General features: G+C 30.2%; 2 protein-coding genes across 2 annotated transcripts; both read right to left on the bottom strand.

The window, feature by feature from the left end:
- Positions 1 to 1448: 1448 nt before the first annotated feature.
- Positions 1449 to 6756, bottom strand: LOC134270339 (uncharacterized shell protein 6-like). Its single transcript, XM_062752560.1, has 5 exons — positions 6673 to 6756; positions 6292 to 6424; positions 2896 to 2987; positions 2646 to 2742; positions 1449 to 1765 (listed from the first exon to the last, which is right to left on the bottom strand). Exons 1-5 carry the CDS (start codon positions 6673 to 6675, stop codon positions 1581 to 1583), a joined length of 510 nt encoding a protein of 169 aa, XP_062608544.1. The 5' UTR covers positions 6676 to 6756; the 3' UTR covers positions 1449 to 1580.
- Positions 6757 to 10283: 3527 nt separating this feature from the next.
- On the bottom strand, positions 10284 to 22203 carry LOC134270321 (uncharacterized). The gene is made up of 5 exons (XM_062752540.1): positions 22183 to 22203; positions 11997 to 12123; positions 11550 to 11635; positions 11335 to 11428; positions 10284 to 11093 (listed from the first exon to the last, which is right to left on the bottom strand). Exons 1-5 carry the CDS (start codon positions 22201 to 22203, stop codon positions 10567 to 10569), a joined length of 855 nt encoding a protein of 284 aa, XP_062608524.1. The 3' UTR covers positions 10284 to 10566.
- Positions 22204 to 22746: the final 543 nt, after the last annotated feature.

Genomic DNA, 22746 nt, shown 5'->3' with positions numbered 1-22746 from the left:
TTATTTGAGATACAAAAAATATATACGTTTTGATTAAAATTGTTCTTTTTCCATTGCTCTGATGAGTATCATACAACTTAAAGTGAATGCATGATGTTTTGTGCAACATCTTCGTAATTTACTCTTGTGAAATAATTTAACCCCCCCCCCTCCCCCAAAGTAAACGTTTTTAACTTATCATGCTTATAGGTTCTATAGATATTGATGGCATTAGTCAGGCAAGCTTTTTAAAAAGCTGTTACTTGTGGTAATCTAACAACCAAGCTCTAAGATAAACGTGATGAGTTTAAATTTACAATCGTCAACATCTCTTACTTATGCAGCAATATACCTTCATCACCTCCAAACGGAGTTTATATATCTCAACTGATTCGATACGCAAGAGCATGCTCTATGAACAAACTCTCAAACGAGGCAAATAATTGACAAACAAGTTGATGAAACAAAAATTTCAGCAGTCTCGTTTAAAGTCATCATTTCGTTAGTTCTATGGTCGATACAATGACCTTGTCAACGAATACAATTTATCATTAAGTTGAATGCTGATTGAAGTTTTTCATTATAATTGTTAATCCATTATTTATACACTGAATTGGCGACGGATTTTTTCCGTTATTTCCCGATCATGACAAGGAGCAGACGGTGGGTATGACCGGTCGGCTGGGGATGCTCCTTCCTCCATGTAATCTGATCCCACCTCTGATGTTTTGAAGGTTCATGTTGCTCTGCTCCTATTTTGTTTTGTTTTATGGACTTTAGATCTTGAATACTTTTCGTTATCTCCATACGTTTCATTATATTACCAAACTTATTCGCTACTTACGAGCATGGTCTGAGTAAGGTACCGACAGATACAGTAAATTAATGTTACAGGGATTTCAGTATATGGTCGTTATGATGACCATGTTCGCTAATATACTAGTAACCTATCATTGGGTCGTTTTTTGACTAACTAGTTTTATACTGATTGCCAAGCCTTAAGTTGTTTTGGTACTTAATTTGACCACGGAATGTTCAATCAACCTGATCAATACAAAGGGATCACGGAGGATTTGTCCGGCTACTCCTCGTCGTCACCAGAGTCTCTGAAAGTTTTAAGCGTCTTTGCTTTTTACCCTCCTAACAGATCTGTATTGTTTTTAGATTTTTTGAGATTGATCTTTGTTCGTTATCTTCACCCTTTCCTTGTCTTTATTTCAACAATCATTCAGTTTTCCCCTACTTCTGCATTTGTGTGACCAATCAATAGAGAATGCTTACTCCTCATAGGCACCTGATCCCATCTCTTTGATTTACGGGGATTCTTGTGTTTGTTTTTTGTTGTTGTTTTTTTTGTTTGTTAAGAATTTTTAGATCGAACATTGTACGTTATTTTCGTTTTCTTTTTATTTGTCCGTTTTATTTTCCAGGATCATATAGATTTTAAGGTGCATTAGGTATCAAAGTAATTTCTGTTTTACTATATTTGCCATTTATTTATTTATTACATTTGCCTATTCAAATATAATTAATATTACATATTTCTACATTAAGAAGACTAATATATCTTTTACATAAAACTATAATTTCTCCCCTTATTTTCAGATAGGATAATTTACAGGGTCTACAGGCGTATACATATCAGCAGGAGGCAGTAATGGGGGACAAATAATTGAATCTCCCAGTAGTGGAAATTTTATGAAATTTGGAACCAGTGCCCATTTCTCGTTCCAGCTACACTTTGTGATTCTTCCTCTTATTTCATTGACCTCAGGCCGGAACAAGGCTGAAAGAGAAAGAGTTATTGTCCTCTGTAGAATATTGTAGGGTCTTTCTTGCTATGTTATGAATACCAATAAAATATCAACATTACAAAATACATAGACTTATATATAAATGATATGGAATGTTTTTAGTAGGAGCTAGAATTTATTTCATTTGTGTGACAGGGCATTCTGATATTTTCACAGATGCTAGCACGATTAAAATTATCAAAATATCTTAAGAGTGATATAAATTTCATAATAATTTAACTTTGAATTAATTAATTTTCTGCCCATTACATTAAATTTTTCTTTGATTTCCCTCTACCTCTGTTTCATAGTGCCATAGGATGCAAAGTCATAGCTAAGCGATTGGGGAATGAAATATTGTATTTACGGATATCAGCAACATATATTTTGAGAAACTTTTGCTATTTAAATCTCTGTCAGGATTGTTTTTTTTACTCTTCTTATAAAAGACCAACTTTGCTGCACTTCTGTTATTCCTTTACACTGACTTAATATTACTTTTATTTGATTAAAAAAAATATTGTTTCTCAATGTTGAAAATGTTATAAATAAAAATACAAAAGGTGTTTTTACATTATAATGTCAAGTAGTTTTGGACTGTTTTGTGCTGAAATTAACATATGTTCATATGTATGGGGAAAAAAAGCAAACGTAGCGGGTATTTTAGCATGCACAAAATTAGATCAAGATAAAAACTAAAAAGTAAGATAAAAGTCTTCATCAGCCACCCAAATATTCAAAAGAAACTGAAGGCAATGACTCTCCACAATAAACAAAAGATTCGAAACCTCAAACTTTTCCGTTTTTCTTCCTCAAGAATTTTCTTAAAATAGAAGCAAATTATACTATAGAATACTTTAAAGTGAGACATACCATTGAAAACATACTCTTGTCCTGTTTCTAGTTGGACACCACACTCCGTGACGTTGACTGGGCTCTCCAGCTCCACGTAACGCGGACTCTCGCTCGCCTGTTTATATATAGTAACTGGTTATGTTATCATCTTGTGTAACAATTTACATAACTTAACTCAATTTTATATTATATATATATTAATTTGCATTTTTTTTTTGAGATTCGAATTATTGTAATTTACAGTGTAGTGCAAGATAATGAAGCCTACCGGTAAATGATTTAGCATGCGAACTCGTATGACATGGACCATGGAAACTCTATCGTCTGACAGGAATTTGCCGACTGGCATCCCAATTAAACCTAAATAAAAATTGATATACTGATATCAACATGCCCTTTTTTCTCTATAGCTGAGAATTATGTCCATCTTGGATGCATATGGGTAAACATGCATGCAACCAGCGAGATTTTGGTAGAACCTTTGCTACTGTAGAAAATGGTAATTGACTTTCTGGTCCATTTATTTTGACGCTCTTGATAATTGCATAAATGAAATGAGTGAAGAAAACGAACAGTAATCGACATAAAAAAGGTGGTAAACAAAAAAAAAAAAAAAAAATGAAAAAAAACAAAACGCTAAAGAGGGTATAACACTGACGCCTGGAAATTTCAGAAGTAGGATCAGTTGTCTAGAGGAGAAAGCATCCCTTTCGACCGATTCCACCCACAATACCCCCTATGTTTAGATCAAGGAACATTCCGTTTTCTAATTCATTTTAAAAACAAAGGCCTAACAAATGGGATGAAACAAGTTAGCCAAAATACGACTCAGTAAAAGGTAATATTTGCTTTAAAGGGGTCTTTATATTGACCACAGAATTTTAAAAAATGCTGACTATAAACGAGATTGTTGAAATCCCTGTAACACCAACTTATCTGTCAGTAGCCTGCCTCGGATTAAAAACTGATTGTACTCGGAATATGCTCGTTGTTATTAGATAAGTAATTAGTTTCGTAATTGAAATTAACGCATTCAAACATTGTACCATTACAATGTTTCCAAACTTATGAGAGATAAATTACACTCTCACCTTTCAGTGGCTTTTTAAAACTTTAAATTAAATGATTGAAGATCTTGTCACTTATTTTTGTCAAGAACACCGATATATCACAAAATGGACTCACTCTAATTGCAGTTTTGGGAATTATGACCACTTCATTTGACAGAAGACATCTGCATGGGAGAGAGATAAATTTATGAAATATGATGCTCAGGAAAGGCCAAATAGAGCCATACGTTATGTATACTAAGCCATACTAGTCGTTTATTCTCTCCTCAAATCGATGTTTAGGATTGGGCTCTGGGAATTCAAAATTCTTTTTTAAAAAAAACACTATGCACCCGGTGGTAACAAAATTTTTAAAAAGTTATTTTTAGCTTATATGTTACAGTCAAGGTCACAAGGCCATTGACTTAGATGTCATTTGAAAGATCTTGATTAAAAACGTATGGATACCAAATATGAAGTCTCTACCTCTTACGGTTCAAAAGTTATGGCAAAGGTACGAAAAAACTATTTTAAGCATACAGGTCACAGTCAAGGTCACAAGGTCATTGACTTTGGTGTCAATTAAAAGAGATTAATTAGTGGAGTAAGCATAATAAAAATGCAGTCTCTATCTTCTATGGTTCGAAAATTATGGCAAATGTACAAAAAAACTATTTTTAGCATACAGGTCACAGTCAAGGTCACAAGGTCATTGACCTTGGCGTCATTTGAAAGAGCAAAATTAGTGGAGTATATATACCAAATATGAAGTCTCTATCTGTCATGGTTTAAAAGTTATGGCGAAGGTTAAAGTTTGCAGATAAAAAGCTAATTTTAGCATATAGGTCACAGTCAAGGTCACAAGGTCATTGACCTTGGAGTCATTTGAAAGAGCTTAATTAGTGAAGTATGCATACCAAATATGAAGTCTCTATCTTTCATGGTTCAAAAGTTTTCATGGTGAAGGTTAAAGTTTGCAAACAAACAAACAAACAAACAAACAGACAGACAAACAGGACAAAAACAATATACGCCCCAGATTTATATATCCCCGCGCATAACAATTAAATTCGGATACAAATTTAGGGTTCTCTTTTTTTTCCCGGAAAAAAGATCACTAGTATCGATTGATAATGTACCTTAAAAGTATCTTCAATAAATTAGAACTAAGATTGAAATTATTTTTCATGCGAAGCTAGGAATTAGAAAACTAGATAAAATGGAAAATAAGAGAATATATATCTTAATTAAAATCAGGATGTTTAAAGAGTATTGTATATCTTTATAATTTTTACCTTTTAAGGTAGGATTCTTCTCTGGTTTCTGAGTAGATGAAATATTCAATAAATATTCAATGAATATTTGTTTATATGCCTTATATATTTAGGTGAAAGAGATTTAAAAGACCATTTTTTTTCTTTTCTCATCACAATTGTACAACTTTAAATAGAAATATTAAATTGTGTTCGAAAACTAGCAGGGGCTATATTTTCGGCGGAATGGTGGCGTATGAAAATATCTTCTTTTCTGCCTCTCAAAATTATTATAGAACAACAAATTTAGTTATAATTTTTACACAATCAAAGACTTGAAGAATTTTTCAAATGTTAGCTAAATTAATAATAAGGGACTGAAGTTTTAAAATATAACAAATAAATATGATTTTCCGTTAGCTTTTAAACACTTCCAATCTAAGTACCGATATGAGCCAAAAATTCATAGAAAGAGTTTTTACTCTCTTAGTAAACGGTCAAAACTTTTTGTTTTTGTATAATTTTGTATCTCTTTATGACGTCTTTACCATATGAGAAAATAAGAAAAAATTAAATATAGGGTGCATATAAAAATTTAAATATTCTAAAAAATTAAGAAAAATAGAGAAAATTCGGATTAACCAAAATTCACTTTTGTTAAACTATTTGTGTCAATTTGTTAATATAATCTTATAGAACGTATATACATGTAGTAATATCTTTTTATGCAAAAAGAAAAACATTTAATCTTTTGAAATAGAAGACCCTATCGCATGATTGGATGCAGTCATTTTTATTCTTAATGTCCAGGGAAAAGGTAATGACCTTGACCTGACCTTGACTCTAATATAAAACGGTCAAAACTAATCTAACTGATACCATCACTTAGTAATATTGTCTTCTTGATTCTGTGAAAATTTCATTAATTTTTAAATACAGGAAATACAGTTTTGTGTGAGAAGAATTCTACCTTAAGAATACAGTAAAACTCGCTTAGTACTGCGAATTTACGGATATAGCGAAGTAATTTCATAGGTCCCAGCGATTTAGTTATAACAGAGTTTTCCTATGTATGTAATTTTCTTTTATCGCTTTCATGGTAAGGACTCATTACTAGTATATCGATGTGTTTTCAATTGGGTTGAGTCCTTTAAAACGCTTGCGTTTGTAAACCTATAAAAAAATCTTCATTTAGGTCTAACATAAACAATTTATTTACTAACTCACATTTTTGCATCGAGCTTAAGCGTTTTGAGATTTATTTCACGAAATTGGTCTTTTAATTGGAAAGAAATTATTTCGTCTAAGAAAACATTACCCATACATCCAACAAAAGTTTACTAAAATCTAATAAAACCTTACTAAAATCACTGTTACAATATCGTTGCTCTCTTGTAGCATTTGGACATTGACAACATTCCGCGGGAAGAACCAGTAGGTAGAACAATCCAACAGCCACAAGCAGCATATCGAACGTGAAACGCATGGATGATATCTAAAAAGAAGTATTGTTTACTTTACTTTATTAATTAATTCAGGTAAAATGTTTATGTAATCGATATCTTAAGTATTCCATTTTTTTTTACTCTGAACAATATCAAAATAAGAATTTTTCATTTAGAAAAATTGAAGATTTAAAAAAAAATAATTAATGCAGAATCTGACTGCTTTTAATCATATATTAATCAACATAAAAAGGAAATAAAAAGATCTTTATTGCCTTTTAAAATACGGTTTACTCACCATGTAAAGATACGTTCTCTATTCCGCAATAATAATTTCTGGTAATGCTAGTAACTGCCTGTTGACATGATTTTATATGAGTGATATTTGCTTCCTTTGATATTCAATTTTATTGCGTTTTGTTTGCTCTTAATACATATTATCCGTAAGACAGCATTAATCAATCAAGTATACATTTATCATTCATGCCGTGATTTTAAAAAAGATCAGTGAAAAGGTCATCTATCAGTAACAGTCCCATTTAACGATGAATCGTTGGAAACATTTCTGTTTTCAAAATGTTGTCTTCATTTATTTCTGCAAATTTTCAATTTATTTACGTGAATATTTTTTTTTTAAATTTAGTTTGTAAATCATTCTAATAAAGACATGGATAAAGGAATTTGAGATTTATTAACAAATAAACAAAAACAGTTGATTCATAATTGATAATCTGTTACATGTAGGGATGTCAACGAGTACCCGGTTAACCGGGTACTCTATCAGTAACTAAAATCGGTCTCCATTATATTTTTGAATATTTTTAAGCTTATTTATTAATGCATTAAAAAGTCTGTTTTAAAACGTAAAATGCTCATTGCACCTGTACATACAGTAATGTGTTAAATGACCGTTATTGCCTGTGGCAAAATGTGACCAAGCATCTGTAACTGGCTTTTCTCACCTTTAATTTTTGTTTGGCTTTAATTATTTGTTTTCAAATTTTGTTTAATAAATTAGATAATTTTGTCAATTTATTTAAAAGAGCGGATGATATTACGTGCGAATATTTTTTTTTATATGCCATTTTGAAGGCAAAGGCTTTGATGTCCATCGTTGCAACAAAATACCGTCAGTAATATTATAAAATCTAATAAAGACAAAATCGTAAATCCGCTCTGATAAAGTTGAATTTACTGAGATTTATTAACAAATAAACAAAAACACTGTGAACAACTTATGATTTTATTTCTTGTGTTTATCTGATAAATAAATATTTTTTTTTAAAAATGTTATAATAAATTTCGTCATAATTGATAATACATTTACGGATAAGTTATCAGTGCATCTGGTTTTATTTCTGCAATAGCTTACAATGTTGTACATTTCAATTTACTTGTTCATATTTATTTACACTTTTACCGATAAAAACGTTAAAAAAATTGACCGATTTGACATCCCTAGTTGCATGTATTCCGCACTCATTTAGAGACTCATTTAGATAATAAAAACGTTACAAATAACGATGGATTGATTCTAGGTCAAAATCCTCCAAGAGTCCCCTGTAAAAAATTAGATGAACGTAGTACATGTATCTGTAATTTTAAAAAATAGTTAATTTTCCTCGAGGTCAGTAATAAATCTGCTTTAATTCAAGAAGTGGTGTATATCAGAATATGAATTCTGAATAGATGTTTTGGAAAATTTTAAATCTCTTAAAAACTTTTAAGATTTCATTAATATCATTTTTTTTCTTTGTACAACAATTTCTCATGGGGTTTTAAAAAGCAGATTTTCACTTTAATGACAATTGCTTTCTAAAAACTAAATATATACACGTTTCTTGTTATATAAGCAAAATTTATTCAAAACAACTTTATCACAAGAAGAAATTTCTCGCTGTGGCCTCCAAGTTAATATTTAGGTGTTTAAGTTAATATTTAGATTTTTTTACACTGGAGTTTTCCCAAAAGTGACACTCTTTAAATAATGTAAAAATAGTTTATTTGTTTCAAATACAATCTGAAAATGGACAAGAAATAAACAACTATGAGATACAAACAGGGGTAATGGAAAAGAATAACAAGTTTTGTACATGTCTAATAAATGAATGGTCCAATATTTTTAATCATGGTAGTATTTTGAAGAAGTTATCAAATAAAAATGCTCCACCAAAGGAATTTACAAAATTTTGATAATCGCCCAATTAATTTCACCTTGAATTTTAGATTGAAGTCTATGGGCAGCACATGTTTTTAAAACATATTGTAAAAAGTAATTTGAATTTCAAACAAATCTCTTGGTGAATATATGTAAAAACTCCCTCCTTATTCAACTATGAAATAAAATGAATTATTTACAGCAGAAAATCTGAGAAATCAAAAATTTTCTTCTTTTCATCAAGGGCAGATAACTCTTCAAAAACTTTTGATGTGCAAATGATTGGCTCCTTACATGTTATCAGTCTTGTGGATTTGGTTAATTTCACTTTTATCATTATCTAGCAATGTGTTTTTAACTAGTTTAAAATTATTTAAAATCAAAATCAAAATCCCTTCATTATACATTGAATACCTTAATTATATTTAAAATTATTCCTCTCCAATTTTAATACACATCTGCCACCGTTCTGCTCATGCCCGAATCACGTAGTATAGGCGGTCACGTGACCCCCTTTGTAACGTTCTGTCACATAAGCTGAAAGATTTTTCCGAGTTTTATATTTCTTTCCATGCAAGTTAATTTTTATAACAAGAACAATTCATTTGTCAGAAATGGTCAAATCTCGGCAACAGAATGGGCGGATAGGAGCATCCTTTCCAAACATGAGCATGGCGACCATCAAATCCCAAATCTACCGTCTCGGGAGAGACGTTTATACAAGATGGATAAAGAATGGATGCCTACTTTTTATCATATGTAATATGTTTCAAATCTAAAGTAAACGATATCCTACGTATTTAATAATCAAATCATTGTTAAGATATTCAACTATTTTTCAAACTGTTAATTGGAGGTCTTTGATAAAAAGTTGCTTAATTAAAAACACATCTCTTTTCAAACTTGCTTTTTAATAAACTGTGTATAAATTATTATACGCTACTGCAAAGGAATTTCCGAGATATATCATAAATTTTACAGCCGTTGTTGAACGTGTACGACTGAGACAACCATTCTTTGTCACAAGTGATCTACATAGTGACGTCATTTTCCCATTGTGACGTCACAAACAAGGAGCAAAACTTACTACAGCATATGCTATTTATAGAACCTGTGTACGGCTATGTGTGTACCAATTTTTTTTTTTAATTGTGAATTGTGGTTTTGTAGATATAGAGATAGTTCGCGATTTTTTTTATCACCCCTCGTATTTATTTTATCAATATGTTTAAGTTAAAATATTTCAGGGGTGTGTTATTATACCCTCTTTACATAATTGTTTTGTTTATGCATTTTTTTTTATATCGATCACTGTTCTTTATATTTACCTTTTACATCAAAAGAGAGGAAATTTATTTTATGTATTCCCAATTCATCGATTATTGTTTTTAATCATTTATGTAAGTGATTGATGATTATATATATTTGCTTAACAGTTTTAGTTACAAGAGAGAAAAATGATATATACATGTACCATGTGAATCCACAATTTATGAAAGTCGAATTAACACAATTATTTCGGACAAATATGCACATATCTTTAAATGACATTTTTTCCTCTTATACAAACGTTCACACCCTCACATATCTTTATCCTAACATCCTCACCCAAATTCGTATTTTAAAAAAAATCGTCAGGATGTGAACATAAACAAAGCATTAATTTCAAGTTTTAAAAAAACGCAAAAAACTAAGATCACAAATATATACCGGTATACAAATACTTGTAAATACCTGAACTTTTTTTTTTTAAAAGTGTGCTTATAAAAATTACTACTATGTATGAGAACTTATTACTGTCATGATCATATCAGAGGATGTAAGGTAGAATAAATCAAAAAATAATAGAACACATGCAAGTCTCTTCAGTGGTTGTCTTAATTGCTTGCAGATATCAAGGATAAGAACTGATTTCATCAGAAAAAAGGATTTTTATAAAACCACGCATTTAGAACAACAACCAAAATAAAATATGATAAAATGGATATAAAAAGGAATGTATTTCAAAATGTAACTTATTTACATGTATCAATGCTAATCCATCATTTCTCTGTACCGATTGTAAATATCTTGGTTTCTATTCATATAACCACCGAACATCATGCCGACTCCCTCTCTTACATAGTCCATGCTTTCTGGTGGCTCTGCATTCATGTGATTTCTCATCATACTCCCATGGTCCATATCACCTCTCCCTGTGTACTGAGGTGAGAACATTTGATTTCTCATCATACTTCCATGTTCCATATCACCCCTTCCTGTCTGCTGGGGTGAGATTTTGGACATTTGATTTAAAGTGTTTTCCGGGGATGATATATAAAACCCTCGGTTTAAATCGTTTTTAATGGAAGTTTGTGGCATCTGTTGATTATTTGGATATATTGTATTGTCTTTAGAGTAACTGACTGGTTGATTCTGTAATTTTGGGGCGATATACTTCTGTGTGCTGCAGGAAATTTGTTTGTGTAACAAACGCCATTTTACTTTAAGTGGAACCTCATCCCATAGTTCCATCCAACAACAAGAATCAATTTTTCCTCTTATTCCTTCAATGATTTGTCCTTAATAAAAAAGAAAAAGGCGATTCCAGTGGAATTAGCTATGCACCTGTTGATGATTTTATATGATTTTTATCAATTACCAACTTATCAAAGTTCAATTTTATTAAGATTGTAAATTAATATCTGTATAACATCTGTGTCTAAGTTTAAAATGTGTGAAAGGGTGAATAGTCTTTTCAATTTCTCTATATATGACTTAGACCTGATGATATGATAAAGTATTCTTTAAAAGAAAACTCACCTGCAAGAATGTAATCCTTTCCGACACTCAATAACACACCGCACTGTGCTGAACTCGTTGGACTCTCAAGTTCAATATATTTAGGGCCAGACCCCTACAGCAAGGACATCCTTTCATTATTTAAACTCTTACTTCACAATTTGTATTTATTTATATTGTTAAAGTAGAACAAAGTACTCTTAGAGAGTTTTCAATCAGAAGTTTTTAAAACTAACCTTGATATGAAATTTGACTTGGATGACGAAAACGTTCTTCTCCGCGCCTGGTGTCCCAATACGACCAACTAAACTTCCAATGATAGCTAAAATAAACAATATCTGTTATTTTATTTTTTTTTGAGATATTCCTAAAGTGACCATAATTTACCAGTAAAATTAATAAATCATCAAACTTAATTTTTGATGCAAAATATATTAATTTGTGACATGTAAAACGGTCAAGAAAGATTAAAATCAATTTGCTATTCCCAATATGTAATAAACATTGCAAAACTTTCTAGAATAAAACATCACGCATTTATTTGTGAAATAAAAATAGATAGTGTTAGACCTATACGAACTTTATTACTTTTTTATTAAACCATATCGTTTTGAAAATAGAAACAAGAAGCTTGTCACTTATTTCCAAGTTATTAAGATCTATAGAGTAGTTTGTTTTCTTACTGTAATCACTTTTGCAGAAATTTTCTTCCCTGGTGATGTTTGGGCAGTTGCAACTTTCTACCAGATGCAAAAAACATACATAGAAAATGGCGACCAAGAGAAAATTCCTCACACAGTTCTTTGTAGACTGAAATTGGCAAGAATAGTAATTTAAATTAGCTAAAATAACTTTTCATATTTCAAGAATAGCTAATAATCTGCTATGCAAGGAATTTTGCGGTCGGTAGAGAGAATGTAGGTTATGATCCTCTGGGCTTAACTGTAAAAATCATTAATTATATACACCTTAAATTTTTATTATTGAACGTTCAATAGAAGAATTATTTTAAGAAAAATGTTTTATTAGATAGATAAGTATCTCTTTGGGAAAATTTAATGCATGAAAGATAATTTTATTAATTTGTGCAAGAATTGAATTTTTGAAATTTATCGTGTGAATGTTTCCAATCAATGAGCTGAAATACAGAAAAGCTGAAAACCAAAGTTTTAAAGCAGACAAATAGAGCAAAGTGTATTTAATGAGGGTATAAAAGCAAATATATCTGATTACAATTAAACTCAAAAGAATAAAAATTAAAACTTTCTTACCATTTTGTTTTTGCATCAAATTTATTAACCCTTGCAATGTTAAGGTTAAATTGTGAGGAAACTGCCTACGTGTAAATGACTTATCAATGTTTTTAAGAGCCATCGTGATAATCATACAAATTAAACATTAGAAAAAAAAATTTAGAATAAAAATATATCAAACTTTTTCAAGTCATATACAATGCAATGCGACATATTTATCTATTATTTATCTTCCATGGCACCTGATCCCACCTCTAATGATTTGGAGGTCATTAACACTACACTTTGTATTGTTTTGACTTTTGAACCCTTCTCCATATGTTAAGGTTAAATTGTGAAAAGTGAAACTGCCTAACGTGTAACGATGACTAATATTTTGCATCAAATTTAATGTAATTAGCAGAGCCATTGATTTTGATCAAAAAGTCAGAAATAAGCAAATCCATTAAAACATATGCCACACGATATCTCTAGAAATTTGAGCTATTGCAATGAAACTTTACATAACAACTCCCTGTGGCCTAGTGAAGACTTTTTTTGAGGTCAAAAGGTCAAAGTTCATTTTATACATTCTGTCTAAGTGTAACACTATCATTTCATATTTCTTTTGTATATATTTTAACCAAAACTCCCACCAACCATTTATTTAAGTATTACATGTCGCTATTTTTAGCGCAGGGGCATGAGGCAGTTATTGCGTATGAAACATATTTATGTTCTTGTTACATCTATTAGAACTGTTTAATAAAGGCTAAATAAATCAAACACCATGGATTGTGTAAAATTTTGAGAATACTGAACATGATTACATGTATGTGACTTCAGTTCTGCATATACTGTGTGTAAAGCGATTCCGTAGTCGAGTGGTTATGTCTCTCGCTTCACATGCGTTTACCCCTCCTCCTTTTTTTTTACTTGATAGTATTCAGCATGTGAAATTTTATGAGGTTATAAAATCATCATTACAGTGTGATAAATATTCCATATAAAAAGAATCTTCTATACACATAATAAAGAATAAGCAATCAAATCTGTATATGCATATTGACATACATGTATTTTATTTGCCTCAGTATACATGTATACATTTAATAATTCTACAAATTCAGTATCACAATTAGCTTGTTAGTATCACAAACCACTACACGATACTTTGGACCATTTTTAAATTAATCCTTCATAGAATAGTGAAGTCTTTGTTCTTGAAACTCTGACAATTTTTCTTTTAGATGCCTTCCCAGCAGCATTTGTATTATTAACTGCATATATACTGATTTCTTTCATTGGTTATCACGAAAGTCGTCAAAATGTCTTTCCTCTTAAGGACGTTCGATCCTGTGCTTTTGAGTCAAATTTGGTCTGGACCTTTATTTCTAATATTCTGATTTGGTCTGGACCTTTATTTCTAATATTCTGCATCGTTTTTAAGTTTTAACGTTGAGTTTAGATTCTACAATGTAAGTAAAACTATATCCATTGCAAAAACTGCAATTAAATTCCATTCAAGAAGGGTTAAGCCAGGGACTTTATTTTGTGGCTGAAGGTTTTTTAGAAGAAAATTATCAATTTATCCCTTTCGAAATTTATAGAGTACTGTTAATTTTAGATTCCTATTTTTCCATGCTGGTTGCACACAAAGCTGTTTTTTGCAGTGAAATGTGTTATGCGTGATCTGAAATATCTATTAAATTATTTCTTATGAATTCTTTCGAAGAATTATTACAAATATAGTAAATATATTCCGAAAGTCCAGGAAACAATTGAGCCAATTTTAACAGAAAATTGACAAATTTTTCGTAATATCTAAAAATTTCCATCATATACCCTCACTTTTGATTTTCTTTTCTGAATATTTAAGATAACTTTGACCTACCTGCTTAAATTCAGCAAAAGTTTAAGACTTTAAAATAATTTTCTTGCTTATTAAATTTTCAATGCCAGAATAATCGCATTTTGTGAGTGCAGAAAGGTCAAATAATTGCGTAGCAATTTGAACCTTTTTCCTAGTCACAATTTTCAAGTGTCTTTTTCAAAATAGACTTATAGTTTTATTTTGTTCCATGCTTTATTTGGATAAAAATATTAAAGGGAAAACATTGAAGATGTAATTTTTTATCAAGACATAGATTTCAGTGCAAAAAGGTCATATTTAATGTACTGTAGCGCCAAAAGAAGCGTATTGACCTCCATATTTTGATATGATTTTTAATTAAGCTATATGTGTAGAAAGTAAAAATATACTTGACAAAAAAAGTTTAAGACTTTAAATATCAGGATCAAACGTCGTTAAGGATAAATAACACAAACTTTTTTTTCAGAAATCAGCAATATTTCTCATAGATTTACATTTGAATAAATAACCTAAATGATATTTACCAAGTAAAATGGGAAACTTTTATAAGATTTTAAATAAAGTTCAAAATGTGTGCAAAATTTTGTATGGTATTATACAGGAAGCAAAACAAAGTCTCAAATTTAATCACGAAGGAAAACCTACGATTTCTTTATATTTCAGGGATTTATTATTTATGTAATTTCAAATCAAAATCAGTCAAAATATATGTTACAATCCTTGCATCATTTTTTTGTTTGCGTTAAGTACACTTAAAAGAAATACACAGTACACAATATTATGTTTTGCAGAGTTAGTAATATTAGATCGTAAATAACAATAGAATAAATAATTGTCTTTTCTCCTCTTTTCTCCTCATGCCTTTTTTCTGAATATTTATTAGTATATATTTTTATTTGTTATATGCAAACGTTCATCTTACATCTTATTTTTTCAGTAAGATAATACTTACTTTTATAAAAATCGATTTCTTCATCCATTATTAATTCATTGGCATAAATTACTTGCAATGTTAGGTATTTTTTAATCATTACAAATTTATATTTCTTTTTTTTTTTTACATTTTAGATCTAGTTATTTGAGAGAGAGAGAGAGGGAGAGAGAGAGAGAGAGTTTTCTATTTTACATTTTGATAGAAATATGAATTTTAAAAAATATATTTATATTTCATTTATTCTGTGCATGATAAAATTAACAGTTCAGCTCAGGAGGTCAACATATTTTACTGTGATAGATGTTTGTCATTGTTAGATAAATCTTTGGGAACCTTCGGAACTCTTGTCATTAATCACCTGTAATTAGCAAAATCTATTCTTTATTAGCATATTATCTATTTACCGTCTTACATTCCTAATAAAAAATCTTCGTCGTTTTCTGAAGATGCATGAAAATACTAGTCATATTTCTACCATAAACATAGATAAATTTTTCCATAATACTTGACTTCTAAGAACACATTGATTACAAGGGACTTATCCGGTACACAAAACAATGGCCGACATGTTTGTTTTCTTCCTCGACCGAGTTTATTCATAACCCTCTACCCGAGAAGATGAAAACTGTTTTGGACTTCAAATAACATGATCCACGATCAAATACATTTAATATGTCTATCGATATATCTAGTGGGCGGGACTCATGAAAGAAAGCTTGGAGTCTGGTATAATTGTTACATATTGGTATAATTTACAGAATACATATATAACTATAGTAGTAATAAACCACTAATTTCTGTGATAAACGGAGTGTTTTTAATGAAACATATGGAGTAAATGAACAGTATTCAAGATCAAAAGTCCATAAACAATACGTAATAGGAGCAGAGCAAACACGAACCTCCGAAACATCAGAGGTGGGATTAGGTATCATCCCTAACCCTCCAATCCCATTCTTCCATATTTATTAATAAGTAATTAATACACTATTTTCCATTCTATGATGTCTTTATTTATTTAAGATATTTCGTTGCGCATGGGCAAGTGTGCGATTAAATTTTTTCCGAGGCAGACTACTGACACGTTACGCAAGATGTTAGTGACGATTGACGTTACGTTTTCATAGCGCTACGGAAAAAAAATTGACGTAACGCTTCTATAGTGTAATAGTGTTACTAGCTCTATGGGTACCGTATTGCTATATCAAATGGTAAATAAAAGATATAGAGTTTACCTGAAAAAAAAATAATAAACAAAAATTAAGCTATGTTTTATATCTGATAAAGTTTGTTAATTACTCAAATCACTCTTTTAACACTTTTTCGTGCATTACATTACGCAAAACTAAATAAGCGTAAAGAACGTCCACCGGACAAATATGTTGAACCTACTAAATGTTGCGTAAAATATTAATTAATAGAGTAAATTTATCAATCTGACATTTAATTTTATTGTTTGGATTAGCACATTATGAACATATAATTATTATTGAAATTGATTTTAAAAAGAGATAGAATTTATCTGTACAAAAAACGGCATGATCATTTTTTAACGTCATTTTAGACGCTGGACTTTTCTGTTGAACTTGTAATCTATCCATTAGCTACAAAGCATGCGCTCTAATATCAAAATTAATGAATTATTTGAAATATATATGAAAAGCCCATTTTTAATACAATTTATTTCTATTTAAACTTTCTTGTAAAGGAGTAAAATTAAAGTTTAAATCCAGATGCACGTTTTTACTTAATAGCGATACGAATTTTTCTTCTGTAAGAACAATTGCTCTCGTTTTCTTGCAACCATTAAATGCAACATTGCTAATAAAGTCACAAACGACATTGAATGCTCTCGCTCTGTGAGGAAAATGAAAACTAGTGATTCATTTTTGAACACTCTACTCAAGAAAAATGCAGGATCTCTGCGTAAAAAATGTAACGCGTTACACGCTCAATATACCTCTAATTTGCGCTGTAAAAATCTATTTTCCCCATAAAATCAAGTTAAACTTTATTTTCTGACCAGAATCGGGAATTTCTATTCGTTACCTATCCATTCATATCAAAATCACCCATATTGCGAGTATTTCTTTTTTTTAAATCGCCGATGGGTTTAATTGACCAGCCACTAAAATTGTGAAATGACACCAACATCGCGCGTAACGTCTGACAAAAACATGATATAATAACAGGGCTTTCACGTAAGTAAAGTGAGAATTCTATGGTCACAGTTATGATCTTCTTAATTAGATTTTATTGAAAGTGACTTATTTAATACCATTTTTAAAGCCATTTTCAGAAAAAAAATTCCTTACTGATTACTTTTTTTCTCTCTAATCAGTCTAGATCGACTCGACATCTAGTATCTTCCGGACGGGAGTCAACATTAAAGAAAATCTGGAGTCTAATACAATTGTTACAAATTAGTATGATTTACAGAATATAAAACTTTAGTAGCGATAAACCACTATTTTCTATAACAAATGAGATGTCTTTAATTAATCATACTCTTTTCTTTTAGGTACTGGGTTCTACTTCTGTGACCTAAGGTTCGAGGTCTTTTTTACGTTCTCGATTTGTATTGTTAATATGATTTAGAAGATTGAGCTTTGTTCTTTATTTTCACCTTTCCCATTGCACTATTAAAAGATTATGTTCATAGCGTCAGTACCAGATTTACTGATACGACAACCTTCTGTATACATGGTTATTTTCGCCCCGTTTAATTTTCGCCCTTTTACACTTGCAAACAATTTTGCCCCGTTTTAAATTCGCCCAATCATAGTTTTATTAAAGAAGTTATGCTGTATTATTTCATTTCATTTCGTCCAAATGAGAGTAGGGCGAAAGGGGCGAAAATAAAAAGGGAGCGAAAATTTCCCTGTATACAGTATGTACTTACTATATTATAATCACATGATATTTGTTTTCTTTACACTAAATAAATCACGAAGATATAAAAATACACAATGTATGGCTAAGTTATAGGAGATAAAAGGAGATTAAGGTTACGATTATGATACACATACATTTATTATAATGCGACAATAACGCCATTAGCAAAAAAGGTTCTCAATTTCTCAATAAATAGCAGTTAATGTATACTAGAAATAGCAACAATTAAACTTTTAGAAAGAATTTTCTAAATTTAGCAAGCCTAATGATATACTGTTTTGCTTTTATATTTAGTAAGTTGAAACTTTTTTTTATACATTACACTGTTTGAAGTATACTAGCATATAGAGAGAAACATAATTTAAAGTTTTAAGAATACGTCACTTACCTGAATCAATCTTTTCCCTCATAATTCGACTGTTCTGTTAAAATTTTTCATTCAAATAAAAGTTATTCAAACATTTTAGTTTTCATTCGCATTTACCAATTTTAGATTAAACTTACAATTTCCTCGACAAAAAGAATCTTTTAAATATTATTTTACAGAACTTTGCTGTGGGTTACCCTATCAAATCTTGAAATGGGATTTGCAAATAGAAATCGAACCCTTAAAAAACTCAAGCGAGTTTTATTAAACAAATCTCTGAAACAACATTAATAAATGAAAATACTCATACTTAATGATAAAGTTATGATTTTTGTTAAATCTAATTCTTATTGTGGAATTTGTTTTTTCATACACCTTTCGTCTTCGCATATTCCTAATATGGAGATCAATTATACATATGTATTATGAACATTTGTTTCACAATTACTCTTACAATGCATACCCATCAATTTCTTTACGGTAAACGCTTCACAAGCAAATAGTCCTAGTGTCAGATATTTAAGCTGTTGTTCCTTTTCTTTTAGAAATGATAGATATATATTCAGGCGAACAGTCACGAGATAAAAAATAACATGAATAACATAGTATTTAAAAAAAATAAATCAAAGTTAAATAATATATAATATATTTGTGTTTTTTGTACTAAGTGTTTAATTTTAGATACAATCATTCTCTGTTTCAGTGAAAGTTTCACCTTATTAGCAATTTTGTCATCAAATGATGAGCACTTTAAGTTAATTGTTGGCATCAGTTCTATTTCTGGGTTTATGATTACTTAATTACATTATTTAAAGAAAACATATCAAAACTTTGATGTTTTCTAATGATTAATCCCTGTTATATGAACTTAATATTATAAAAAGGACAATACATTAACATGTAAAAGTATAAATGATTACATATGTAAGTATATTATGTCAACACAGGTTGATCATTGCAATACTGGTAAGATTGAACATCCCTTTGTTAAAATTAACTACGGTTACGAACTGTGGTATACTGTTAGTTTAGTAAATAAAAAATGTAAAGTAAAAAATTAGAAACTTATAGTAAAATTAATATATTTTCTATAGTTAGAACTTTATCATAGATTGATTGATTGTATATTTACGGAAGCCCATTTAGGACCTATCAAAAAATATTTTTGAATCCGTTATAACGATTTTTAGAATTCGTTATAACGAATTTAATTTGTTATAAGAATTCAAGAATTTGGTTATAACGAATTCAACAAATCTGTAATAACAGATTAAATTCGTTATAACGAATTCAATAAATCTGTAATAACAAATTAGATTCGTTATTTCAATGAATCTGTTATAACAAATTAAATTCATTATAACGAATTTAACAAATCTGTAATAACAAATTAAATTCGTTATAACGAATTCTACAAATCTGTTATAACAAATCAAATTCGTTATAACGAATTCTAAAAATCGTTATAACGAATTCAAAATATTTTTTGATAGGTCCTAAATGGGCTTCCGTATATATTGGTTAACGTCCCTCTCGAGAATTTTAATCATATGGAGACGTCACCGTATACCGGTGAAGGGCTTCAAATTTAGACCTATACTCGGCACTCAGGGCCATTGAGCAGTGCGGGTTCTTTTTAGTGTCAACGCCTACCGTAACACGGGACCTACGTTTTTAAGGTCATATCCGAAAGACCCAAGACTTTCACTTCTAGTGCTGAGCGCTTGGCGAAGGAACAATTACTACCAATGTTTACGTCTTAAGTATGACGCGGCGCCTGGAACGAGAATCGAATCCGGGCCTCCCGATCACGAAGTGAACGCTCCACCACTAGGAAACCGTGTCCGTTCTTAATCATAGATGAACTTGGACATACTATAGAGAACTATAGATAACCATATTAAATTATTTATATTATTGTAGCAAACTATAGTTTAAAGTAGTATATTTATATGCAGTGTATTTCTCTTTATGAAATCTATTGTAAATCTACAACCTTGTCACGGCGAGACATAATGCACAATAAGAGCTACACTTTAATTAACTAAAACACCCAAATGATATTGCTTTATGCTTGGACTAAATTCAATTTATATTATCGATTAAACGTTTGTACTATTACCAACATTTTATACTGCTGCATATTATATTCCAATTACCCCCAGGTCTGATCAATGAAAGTGACACCAACAGTAAAGCAAGAGAGGTGAAATTTGTTAAAAAAAAAAAAAACAAACAAAAAAAAAAAAAAAAAAAAAAAAAACTTCACAATATATTTATCTTTTTTTCGTATCCTAAGTGAACAACAATTCACTTTTCAAGCTATCAAAAATCAAGGTTTTTTAAAATATTGATCTAAAAATCCTTTAATTTTTTTCCTTAGAATCAAACTAGCAGGGACTATATCTTTAGCGGAATGGTGGCGTATGAAAATATCTTCTCTTTTGTCTCTCAAAATTTTAATAGAACATTGAATTTAGTTATAATTTTTACACAATCAAAGACTTGAAAAAAAAATTCAAATGTAAGTTGAATTTATTATTAATAATAGGGGACTAAAGTTTCAAAATATATCAAATAAAAATTATTTTCCAAAAAAATCTAGAACTATGTTACCTTTTAAAAGCTTCCAATCTAATACAGATTTGAGCCAAATATCCCTTGTTTTTTTTCCAACCTAAGACGTAAACATACTAGTAGGCAATAATTGTCAACCAAATGTCGATCCCAGTATATTCTATGACCACTTCAAGGACCTAGCATCAAACCCAAACGCGACGACTAACGAGACTGTGAACGATGATAATTTGTGTGTGTTTGAAGAGCTTGACCGTGAAATATCCGAAAAAGAAATACAGAATGCCATATCTAAGCTAAAGAAAGACAAATCTCATGGAACAGACTTGTTGATCAATGAATACTTTATTGAATTTAAACAATGTCTTCTTCCTATTGTACATAATCTTTTTAATAGAATTCTGTCATCAGGTATTTTTCCACATACATGGGCTAAATCGGTAATTGTTCCTGTATTGAAAAAAGGTGATAGGCTAGATCCAAATAATTATAGGGGCATCAGCTTAATTAGTTGTTTTTGCAAACTTTTTACTTCGATTCTGAATAATAGACTCATTGAATGGTCTAAGACTAATGATATTATTACAGATGCTCAATTCGGATTCCAACCAAGGGTGGGGACAGCCGAAGCAATTTTTAGTTTGTCGACAATTATTAGTACGTCTTTACGTAAGAAAAAAAGATTATATTGCTGCTTTATAGATTTTAAAAAAGCATTCGACACTGTAGAACGTTTTAAGCTTTGGGAAAAACTCAGTATGTACGGAATTAAAGGGAAATTACTAAATGTTATACGTGCTATGTATGAGAATATAAAATCCTGTGTCAAATCAACAAGAATGATTTCAGAGGTCTTTGAAAATTCCCTAGGGTTGTTACAAGGAGAAGTTCTGTCACCTATCCTTTTTTCATTGTATGTAAATGATTTTGAAATTGAGTTCATAAAAAACGGTAATGTTCCCCTTGAACTGCAAGAATTGAATCTTTTTACCTTGATGTATGCAGATGACATGGTTTGTTTTGCTGAATCTGTACAAGAACTACAACAAATGTTGAATACTTTGTATGATTATGCTTCAAAATGGGACCTGACCATTAATGTTGATAAAACTAAAATTGTTGTTTTTAGAAATAGGGGGAAAGTGCATGATAATGAGAAGTGGCATATACATAATGAACAAATAGAAGTTGTAGACAAATTTATGTACCTTGGTGTTTTATTAAACTACAATGGAAATTTTAATGTAACTCAAAAACAATTGGCTTGTCAAGGTAGAAAAGCAATGTTCTGTCTAAAATCTAAGGTTAGTCAATTGAGTTTAAATACTGAAACTATGTTCTCACTTTTTGATACATATGTTAGTAGCATACTGAACTATGGCTGTGAAGTTTGGGGAAGCCATAATGCATGTGATATTGAGAAGATACATTTAGAATTCATTAAGAGTGTTTTATATGTTAGAAAAAACACAAATACTTCTATGATATATTTTGAAACAGGTAGACTGCCTATGAAGATTATACGACTTTTCCGAATTTTAAAATTTTGGTTCAA

This window comes from Saccostrea cucullata, unplaced genomic scaffold (assembly GCF_032062105.1).
Source record: "Saccostrea cucullata isolate Sc308-1 unplaced genomic scaffold, CSIRO_AGI_Scuc_v1 ctg203, whole genome shotgun sequence".
Lineage (NCBI taxonomy): Eukaryota > Metazoa > Mollusca > Bivalvia > Ostreida > Ostreidae > Saccostrea > Saccostrea cuccullata.
The sequence above is the reverse complement of the archived record's forward strand: the minus strand, read 5'-3'. Positions and strand labels throughout refer to the sequence as shown.